Below are 11143 nucleotides of genomic sequence, written 5' to 3'. Positions count from 1 at the left end.
CGCACCCGAGCGAGGCTCCCGGCGCCGGGCGGGGCGGAGCCGCGCCGGGAAGCGGGCTGGTGCGTCAGCCTCACGCGGGGAAAGGAAGCCGCCCCGAGGCCCCGGGCCGGCCGCGCGGGCGCCTAGGCACGTCCGCAGGCTCTGCCGGGCGGCGGCGGCCGCGGTCGGGCGGGGCGCGCGGGCCGGGGGCGGGCCCGGGGGGCGGCCGGGGGGTGGGGCGCCGCCGGGGGCCGGCCCGCGCGGGCTTCTTCTGCGGACGCGCGGCCTGCGCCCGAGTGCCGGGCCCGGGAGGTGCGGAGGGCCGGAGCGGCTATGGGCCGCCGCTGGGGCTTCCTGATCGGCGTCGTGGGGGCCGTGTGGCTGCTCGGCCCGAGCCGCGGCGAGCGGCGGCCCCCCGAGACGGCGGCGCAGCGGTGCTTCTGCCAGGTGAGGCTGCGCGCGGCCGCGCGGCTCCCGGGGCTGCCCGCCTCCGCCCTGCGCTGGGTGCCGGGTGCCGGGTGCCGGGTGCCGGGTGCCGCGCGCCGGCAGGTGACCCCGGGAGCGCCCCGCTCCGTAGCGCGCCGGGCTTGGTGTGCGCCGGGGCGGCCGCGCGCCGTTAGGTCTTCACCGAGTCGGTTTAGGCATCTTCCTTGGTCTTCCCTGCGCGGGGAGTGCGCGCGCACTGAATATTGGCCGTTGTAGCAGCACCTGGGTCTTCCTGACTTCCAGTTTGACCCGCACCGGTGTGGGGTGTGCAGGGCGCAGGGCCTCCGAGCTCGTTGTCAGGCAGGAGGAGGGCTTCGTGTGTGGCTTTTCTGGGTCCAAGCCCAGCTGCCCTGTGCCTTGAGGGCCGCCGCTTGCCCCTGGCTCCTCGCCGTGTGTCCTTTCTTTTTCCAAAATGTGATGAGATTCCCTTAACGTGACACGCGTTTGGCTGGTCTCAATTGGGAGGATGAGCCTTATTCCTCAGGGCACAAGTTTAAGTACAAGCTTATTAGGACCTTTTTTTTTTTTTTTCTTCCCTTTTTAGTTAGAGAGGTAGGTTCCTTGAGAAAAAAAAAATTCAAAGAAATTTAGAGGTTTTTGGATATGCAGTGTCCTGTATTTTAATATCATTAAAGTCACGTTTCGGTTGGCCTCTGTTGATAAAAAATTACATTTTATACAAATTGGAGGGTAGGCATCCAAGTTTTTTCCTTTTTAAGTGGATTTTACAATTAATGATCAGAAATAACATTTTAAGTGTAGGGGCAATGCTACTATTTCACAGAGTCAAGAAACAGCTTTAAATATTATGGGAGGAAGAAATAAACCAATATTAAGAGGGGAAGAACTATCTCTTTCACTGCTTCGTATTCTTGGCGTTTTGTTGCTTTGCTGAGTGATTTGAGAGTTGAGATGTTATCTAGCTACGAGTAGGACAGTTGAAAGGAAATTGCTGCTTGAAAAGCTTTACCTTCAGGGATTGCAACTGCACGCCATCAAGTACTTATAAGGAAGAATACAACATAACACAAAGTACAAACATTTGCACATAAGAAAAGTTGAAGTAAAAGACTTTAAAATAAGTTAGTGTTGGAAGATGTCCAATATAACATTTTCAACTGTATTGTGGATTTTTAAATAATGAAATAATAGTACCTGTTGAGCTTTTCAACTTTTATCCCCCCTATAACTTTTTTAGATATTTGATTAAAATTGGGGAGTCTTAAATTTCTTTAAATTTTTTCTTCTGATTAGTATTTAAGCCTCCCACTTCCCACCCCTTAAAATGTTTTCAAGATTCGAATATTTCCCCAACACAAAAATCTGTTAGGTCCCTTTCTTTTGCTTTCAGAACAGGACTGGCTGTTTTTCTTTTTGGAATCATCGTTAAAAAATAGGGATCCCTGGGTGGTGCAGCGGTTTGGCGCCTGCCTTTGGCCCAGGGCACGATCCTGGAGACCCGGGATCGAATCCCACGTCGGGCTCCCTGCATGGAGCCTGCTTCTCCCTCTGCCTGTGTCTCTGCCTCTCTCTCTCTCTCTGTGACTATCATAAATAAATAAAAATTAAAAAAAAATTATATACTGAGGGTTGCATGTTAAACGTTCTAAGAAAAAAATTTTAAAAAGATTTTATTTATTTATTTATTTGTGAGAGACATAGAGAGAGGCAGAGACATAGGCAGAGGGAGAAGTAGGCTCCATACAGGGAGCCTGAGGTGGGACTCGATCCCAGGACCGCAGTATAACATCCTGAGTCAAAGGCAGATGCTCAACCGCTGAGCCGCCCAGGTGTCCCAAGAAAAATTTTAAATGGTCTATTTAAATCAACTTAAGAACAGAGACCATCAATCTCAATTCAATAGATTGAAATAAAAATACGTTTTAGTTCTGTTATGGTCAATAATGGAAGAGATGGGAGTAAGGAGGAGAAAGGACAAGTGATGAATAGATATGAAGAGAAAATTGGACAAGCATATAGACATAGATGTATACAGAAATGAGAGACACACAGAAATAAAGATGGAAGAAAAGATTAGGGGAGATGAATGGTGGAAATTACTCATTCAGTAAATACTTATTTACTTATTTATTTTAAAAAAGATTTTACTTATTTATTCGTGAGAGACACAGGCAGAAGGAGAAGCAGGCTCCATGCGGGGAGCCCCATGTGGGACTCGATCCCGGGTCTCCAGGATCAGGCCCTAGGCTGAAGGCGGCGCTAAACCGCTGAGCCACCAGCGCTGCCCTCAGTAAACATTTATAAGCACTGTGTACATTGACCTGAATGTTTGTGATACAGAAATAATTATGGTATGATCCCTGTCCTTAAGAACTTAACAATTTAGTGAATAATGTTCTTTGGAGCTTGAGATCCTAAGCATTTTAAAAAACTAGTAGGGGCACCTGGCTGGTTCAAGTGGTTGAGCATGCCACTTTTGATCTCAGGGTAGTAAGTTCGAGCCCCAAGTTGGGTATAGAAATTACTTAAAAAATAGAATCTTAAAAAAAAAATTCGTAAATATTGCTAGACAATAGTTAGTCAAAAGACTAACTTTTGACCTAGAGTTTAGAAATACAAATTAAAATCTCTCATTCTCTTTGCAGTACCCAAGTAGCAGGAAAGTTCTGTAGAGACCGTTTTGTTAATTGTCTTTCTCCCTTCCTGTTGCCAATCTCTCTTACCACTCCTGCCTTAAATTACCACATCAACACCCCTCATCACACTCTTTCATGGGTAGGGGTTTCAGTTCACAGACTATCAACTCTAAATTGAGCCAAAGCAGCATGTGCACCTATTTGGCCTTAGAAAATTATTGAAGTAAAAGATACAAAGCTTTACTTTTTAAATCATCATTCTTTTTTAAAAAAAAATATATATATATACATATATATTTATAATAATATATATATTTTAAGATAAATATAATATGTTTATAATAATATATATATAATATATATAATATATATTATATATAAATATATTTATATATATTTTAAGATAAATGTAATATATATTTATAATAATATATATTTTAATATATATTTATATATATTTTATATATTATATTTAAATATATTTATATATTTTAAGATAAATATAATATATATTTATAATATATATTTATAATAAATATATTTATATATATTTATAATAATATATATTTATATATATATTTATAATACTATATATATTTATAATAATATATATATTTTAAGATAAATATAATATATATTTATAATAATATATATATTTTAAGATTATATATATATATTTTAAGAGATGTATATATATTTATAATAATATATATATATATATTTTAAGATTTTATTTATTCATGAGTGACACACAGAGAGAGGCAGAAACATAGTCAGGAGGAGAAACAGGCTCCCACGGGGAGCCTGATGCGGGACTTGATCCCTGGACCCTGGGATCATGCCCTGAGCCACCCGGCATCCCTAAAAATTTTTTTTAATAGGTTAAATTCAATAAGCATTTATTGTGGCCTATTGTGAATAAGTTTTGAGAGATCAAAAAATAAACTAAAAATTTAGTCCCATTTCTTGATACTACAGAGTACTGAGCCTGGTACATAATTGGTACTCAAGAAGTGTTAGGGAAATTATAATACAGGATTTCTTTTTTTTTTTTTTTTAAGATTTTTAAATTTATTCATAAGAGAAACAGAGAGAGGCAGAGACACAGGCAGAGGGAGAAGCAGGCTCCTTGCAGGTAGCCCAATGTAGGACGCAATCCCGGGGCTCCAGGATCACGTCCTAGGCCAAAGGCAGACGCCCAACCACTGAGCCACCCAGGCATCCTGGAAATTACAATTCAGGATGTGTGCTAGCTGGAGTATATTCTTTCAATCATTCTGCTTAGCCATTTGCATGTTTTTCTGGAATTGATCTTTCAGATGGGTTGATGGCTCCAAATGAATCTTTAAGGTTAGTCCATTACTGCATATGCCTCTTGACATCAAATCCTACCAAAACCATTTTCACTGTACGTTGTAAGTTATTTTGATAACAATGTTTCAGTGTTCGTTGCTGCAAATAAGTGATAAATTGCCTGGGGCTTATAACTCTTCCTTATATATAGTTCCCCACTTTTTTTTTTTTAAGATTTTATTTATTTATTCATGAGACAGAGAGAGAGAGAGAGAGAGAGAGAGGGGCAGAGACACAGAGGGAGAAGCAGGCAGAGTTAGAAGCAAGCTCCATGCAGGGAGCCTGACGTTGGACTTGATTCTGGGTCTCCAGGATCACGCCCTGGGCTGAAGGCGGTGTTAAACCGCTGAGCCACCTGGGCTGCCCTCCCCACTTTTAAAAAATCATCATTCTTTTTAAAATAATTTTTAAAAATATTTTATTTATTCATGAGTGACACACAGAGAGAGGCAGAAACATAGTCAGAAGGAGAAACAGGCTCCCATGGGGAGCCTGATGTGGGACTTGATCCCTGGACCCTGGGATCATGCCCTGAGCCAAAGGCAGAGTCTCAACCACTGAGCCACCTGGCGTCCCTAAAATTTTTTTTTTTGCACAGAAAATTGGTCTTTTTTACCTTTTGGGGTGTGCAAGTCTATGTAATTTTTATAAAGAACCCTATGATCATGACCCACCCTGTCTTTATTTTATTTTTTTTTCCCCACCCTGTCTTTAAACCAAAATAATAATTGTAATATTTGTTGTAATAGGTATGGGCTTGAAATAAATGGAGACTCTTCAGACTTTCTTGTTTTCCTTTTTTTAATTTGTTTTTTTGTTTTGTTTTGTTTTGTTTTGGACAGAGTTTTGTATTTCCTTTTACCCATTATGTACCATTAGGATGAATGTAACAGAACTTTAATCCCTGTTCATGGAATCCCAAGATGCATTTTAAAGAAATAACCTCAGAAGAAATATTGAAGCCCAGATATGGAGGCAGTATGGACATGTTTTTCACTTAAATTAATTAGAAATAAGTCTAAAAACTCCCATGTCATCAAAATGTTTTATTAATCTTAATATGGCTAGTGCTAATAACACTCAGATCAACTTATCTGAGTGGTGTAAATTTCTGTCAGGCTAATGAAATGGAAGTAACTCAGATAATCCAAAATGGCTATTTCAAAATCAATTATTTTCTTTTGTAGTGCATTGTAGATACACTCTGCATACATGATTTTTAGCAGATTTACTTGTCTAGTGTCTTGTGTAGGTCAATTTAAAAAATAGTTTTTATTTGTTAGTCAGAGTAGCCAGACCATGGAAGAAGAAACACTTGATAATATGTTGCGTGGTAGGTGGAACTAAGCCTGGATTAAAATTTAGTCAGAGGAATCTTTGAAACAGGTTATACTGGAGAGATGTCCATTGACTCTGAGCACTTAATACATTCCAGGCCCTTTTGAACAAAGAGTGTGGAACAAAGCATATTTTACATTGGTTACTACACTTTGGGTCACAACAATAATTTAAAGTTCTAAAGACTAAAGGTTTAAAGCAGAAATAGCTTGTAGCTCTCCATGTCACTTAGAGTGGTGCCAACTACCCAGTATAGAATCTTCAGTGTTTCCATGCTCTCATTAACAGAGGTCTCAGTCAGCTCTTTCAATGAGTACTTTTCATGTTCTTTTTCACAGTCACAAACCACTATCAAATTAAACATAACTAAAGGTCTTTGCAAAAAAAGAACAGTTTGAGCACTTTTAAAAGATATTTCAGGTAGGAGGAATATATTCTCACAGTGCTTTGGGAAAAAATGATAGTCTGTGGTAGGACTGGAAGTTTTTGGCATGTAAGAAAACTAGAAAGTGGGGTTTTTTTTGTTTTTGTTCTTGTTTTTGTCTTTTATTGTAAATTAAAGAGTACCTGTAACCAGAAAATAGTAAACAAGCAGGCCTATGTTATTTTCTTTTCTTGCCTTTTATATTTTGGTAATTAGTCCAAACCAGTCCAAACCAGAGTCCGTGGAGAAAGTGTTTGAGACTACTTCTGCATCTGACTGTTGGCTCTCCAGTTCTATGTTCCACTGAGGCTACAGATGTAAAATTTTTGAAAAATTTTAGTTGCAAACTGAGCCTTTTTTTTTCCTTTGTAAACAAAACAAAACATAGGGGCACCTCGGTGGCTCAGTTGGTTAAGCATCTGACTCGATTTCAGCTCATATCATGATCTCAGGGTTGTGAGATTGAGCCTTGAGTCAGGTGTAGAGCCTGCTTAAGATTCTCTCTCCCTCTGCCTCTCCACCCCCCTACTTGAGAGAGTGATTTACTTTCTCTCGCGTGCGCGCTCTCTCTCTCTCTCAAATAAAATGTTGTGGGTTGCTTTGGGACTAGTAAGATTCCTTTCACTAGAAACATTTAAGTAGTGGTACGTTAATGATACTGATTAACATTTACTGGCCGTTTATTCTGTGCCATTTCATTTTGATATCAACTCTTAAAGATGGGAACTATTAGTATTGCCATTTTGTGTTCAGATAGGAAACTGAGGCTTAGAGGGGCTAAAAAATACTTGGGTAAGACCAATAACTAATAAGTAGAAGAGATGGGATTCAACCCCAAGAAGGCCTGACCCCAGGGCCTGCATGCTAACCACCGTTACACACTGCATCCTTCTTGAGAGTGCATAGGAGGGCATTGCTGTGTGCTTGGGAGGCTGCAGAAGGCCTTCAAAGGCTTTTCAGCTCTTTAGAGACTTGGACTTTAAACTGGGAGATGTCTTTCAGGCCTTCCCTGGTTCTTCTATCTACCATCCCTCAGCAAGGGCTTTCTGTTTGCCACCTATTAGTTTGGCCTCCTACCAAATTAGTTTGGCTGATTGTTGCCTGGAGCAGCGAGCTTCAAGTTTTAGCATGCATCAATCACTTTGTGTATGTGTGTGGTGGGGCTGGGGGGGGGGGCGCATTAAATAGAATTGGTATTCCTATGGGAGGGTCAGAATTCTGTTTCAGTTTAGGAGATGATGTGGCAATAATTTAAGCAGCCTTAGCACATCCCAAAGCTGCAGCAGTATCAAGTCATTCTTGTTCCAGATCAGTACCCATGGTTTGGTCTTAGAGACTAGGCTTTGCTTTGTTTCCAAGATTTTGCTCTGGGCCTGTTAACTGGATTTCTTCTTTTTGCCTTCTCCAGAGACTCTGTTCTGGTAACATGCTGGTTCTCTAGTTTCTAGAACTAGGTCTGTCATCTGTACCTGCTAGACTTCTCTTCAGCGATTAGGTTGGCAAGCTTATCTGAACAGTCATATGTCTTGGGTTTCTAAGTCTCTCCTTTGCTGGGCCCTCTGCATCTATTGAAACTCCTCTACCCCTGCTCTACCTACTTAGCTGCCCTGCTACATTTTGTTGTTGGTGGAAGTACCTCCTACTCAATTTCTATGGTAAAGGTCTGAGGATTTTTAAGCCTACCATTGTCCTGTGTTCTCTCTTTGAGGTCTCTGGCTATCAGCTATTTCTGCTTTGAATGCATCTTGCATTCCTTTATGGTCTGGAGCCTCCTCTAGCTTCCTTTGTAGTTAAGGTATATAGATTGGTAAAAAATTGGACACAATGGGTTATTTACCTCTGCTGCTTGCTTTCCTTGTTCTGAGTGCATTTCTGCCACTTGGGCTCGTGTGGTCTGGAGCACTGAGCACCGAGCACCATAGGTGACATGGTAGTTCATAGTCGTAATTAGACTGTGATGCTGGTCTCCAGTGAATGAGCGTGACCGTGGACAGCATTCATTGAAACATTTGTTCATATATCCGTTCTACAAATAAATACTGAGCATCTACTATGTACTTTCTAGAAGTACAGTGCTAAGGACTAAGAATACAAAATGAATGAACATGATTTTGCTCTCAAGGATTTTAAACTCTAGAGGGAGGAATTGAAATAGATAAATCCAATATAGTGAGGTAATTTGTATCTAAGAGTATGTGGAGTGTCGTGGGAGCACATAGGAGGGACAGTTAAGCCAGCAGGAGTTGAGTGGTACTCCAGGGATAGCTTTCCAAAAGAGGTGATGCCTGAACTTGAATTTTATTTTATTTTAATTTTTAATTTTTAAAAAAGATTTTATGTATTTATTCATGAGAGACAGAGAAAGAGTGAGAGAGAGAGAGACAGAGACAGAGACACAGGCAGAGGGAGAAGCAGGCTCCATGCAGGGAGCCCGACGTGGGACTCCATCCTGGGTCTCCAGGATCACGCCCTGGGCTGAAGGCGACACTAAACCACTGAGCCACCCAGGCTGCCCCCGAACTTGGATTTTAAAGATAGATTTTTTTACCTTAAAATGAAGTACGTAAGGGGGAAAAATAATTGCTTCAAATCCTTTCTCATATTTTTTTTGTGTGTGCTTGTTTCTCCTTATGACCTAATATCTCTATTTGGCATGTATCCCTTTGGCCTTGGCATTCTTTGTGTCTCTTATTTCTTTGTATAATGATTTGTATCCAAGGGGAAAAACAGTAGCTAGTTTACGTCCTTAGAAGTTCTGTTTTTTAATGCTTGAAAAAAAGGGGTGTGAAAAAAAATCAGCTAGGTTCTTTAGAAGCACTTTTGTTTTGTTAGTACCTCAAATTAGGAACTAAAGATTATTGTATACTCAGAGAATTTTTAGCAGGAAATAAGGACAAATTTGCATATGGAATGAAAGTAGATATTACAGTAACAAAATATGTAGATCAGATTTCTGGAACCTGAATTAGTCCAAAACAAGTAAGACTAGGCAAATCGGTACAGAATCTTAGCTCTTAGATATTGCTGTCATCATCTAAAGTATTATCTCTCATCATCCAAAACTATTCACTCTTAGGTGAAAAATTTACATTACTGTTTTGTAATATTTCAAAATTAAAAGGTACTGAAGGTATTCCAGAGGGAAATCACCTACATTCGGTATTTCAATGAAGTATTACTTGCTTACTTACCAGTAGATTTGAAAAAAAATTTTTTGACAAGTCTCCCTAAAATGTAATCCAAAGTAGTTTATATTGCAAATATTCAGACCAAAGTATAAGGACCTCTTTTCTATAGCATGCCCTATATACATATTTTTAAAAAATCTAGTTACTATTCTTAAATCATGACATATTTGTTACTTGCAGCATTACCATGTTAGCAATATATAATTAATTTTGTAGGTATTTGCCTAGCCCCAAATAAACATCTGAGACTTTTAGTTTCACTTCTGATAACATTGTCTGATTGTAATTATTTTTAAGCATTTGAAGATCAGAATTGGTTTTGTGGTCAATTTGCTATCTGTGCTGCTAATGATAAGTGATTTCTAAGCACCAATTCTAACCTAGACAAATTATCATGGTCTAATATTTGGGAGTAGTTAGATCGTTATAGTTAATTATTGTTTCTCTTATAAATACCGTATTTTTTTGGTACCTTCACTAAACTTGTCTCCAGACTATGCATCTTGTAGGAGACAAGGGAAGACTGACAATTGAATTGTAGGAATATAGAGTCTTAGGAGAGCCAAGAATGGGAATGCAACTGGGGCTTCAAGAAAGATGGGGAGAATTAGGAGCGGGAAAACCGAATCCATCTCCTGTCTCTGCTTCACTGTGTATCTTAAAATCTTGCTGACTGGCTCATGTGTTCCTCAGTTCACATGCTAGCATATGGTCTGTGTTTAGTTGTTTAGGAAGAGCCATCTCTTCTTATTCTCAATTCCAGATTCCTGGAGCAGGGACCATGACCTGGTTTGGATTAGATGCCTACACCTAGTCAGGCCTGGGGGGAGTTACAGAGTAGCTGCAGGGTATCAACTCACTACATATATGTGTGGGCACATGTGTGATGATGAGCTCAGCACACCCTACAAGAAGCAGCCACTGCATTCCTAGTAAGAGCAATAGCATTATTAGATTACTGTAATACCCCATCTCTGAAAATTATTTTTTTTAATTTTTAATTTTTAAAAGATTTTATTTATTTATTCATGAGACAGGGAGAGAGAGAGAGAGAGAGAGAGAGAGAGAGGGGCAGAGACACAGGCAGAGGGAGAAGCAGGCTCCATGCAGGGAGCCTGATGTGGGACTCGATCCCAGGACCCCAGGATCAAGCCCTGGGCCGAAGGCAGGTGCTAAACCACTGTGCCACCCAGGGATGCCCCCATTTCCAAAAATTATGAGGAGAGGAGAGAGGATAAGAGTTGGTTGAGTCATAACCTTGTAAGGAAAAAGAACCCTGTTGTACCTAAGATATTTTGATGTGTTATTTCATTTTCTTTTTAACAGGTTAGTGGTTACTTGGATGATTGTACCTGTGATGTTGAAACCATTGATAAATTTAATAACTACAGGCTTTTCCCAAGACTACAAAAACTTCTTGAAAGTGACTACTTCAGATATTACAAGGTATTTTTATTTTAAATTTTTTTGCACAAGAATACTTAAAGTTTAACTGGATAATTACATTTTCTTAGGAATTGTTGAGCTTCAAAATTGTGGCCATTATTTAAAATTCAGTTTACAAGAGTGAAGAATATAGGTCTGAAACCATCCATTGGATACTTTCAGTTTCAACAAGTCAGTTTTGCACTGTGGCGTTGGAAACTTGTTGTTTAAATTGAAGTCAGAACAGAAGTTATTATATTGTTATCAAAATTGCTAGTTCATACTTCTCTAAAATATTAGATTGACTCCTGTTAACTAAAATAATTAAGTTTTTTGAAAAGCATGACTTTATT

The 11143-nt window shown here is 39.9% G+C and overlaps 1 protein-coding gene across 2 annotated transcripts in view; it reads left to right on the top strand.

The window, feature by feature from the left end:
- Positions 1–200: 200 nt before the first annotated feature.
- ERO1A (endoplasmic reticulum oxidoreductase 1 alpha) overlaps positions 201–11143 on the top strand; it is a 51531-nt gene continuing 40588 nt past the window's right edge. For both annotated transcript variants that reach the window (XM_072761587.1, XM_072761586.1), the window contains exons 1-2: positions 201–426; positions 10692–10811. In XM_072761587.1, the coding sequence (XP_072617688.1) occupies positions 313–426; positions 10692–10811 (234 nt within the window). In that variant the 5' untranslated portion in view covers positions 201–312. The remainder of the gene's footprint in view (positions 427–10691; positions 10812–11143) is intronic.

The sequence above is a fragment of the Vulpes vulpes genome, chromosome 6 (genome assembly GCF_048418805.1).
Source record: "Vulpes vulpes isolate BD-2025 chromosome 6, VulVul3, whole genome shotgun sequence".
Taxonomy (NCBI): domain Eukaryota; kingdom Metazoa; phylum Chordata; class Mammalia; order Carnivora; family Canidae; genus Vulpes; species Vulpes vulpes.
This window is presented reverse-complemented; position numbering and strand designations above follow the sequence as displayed.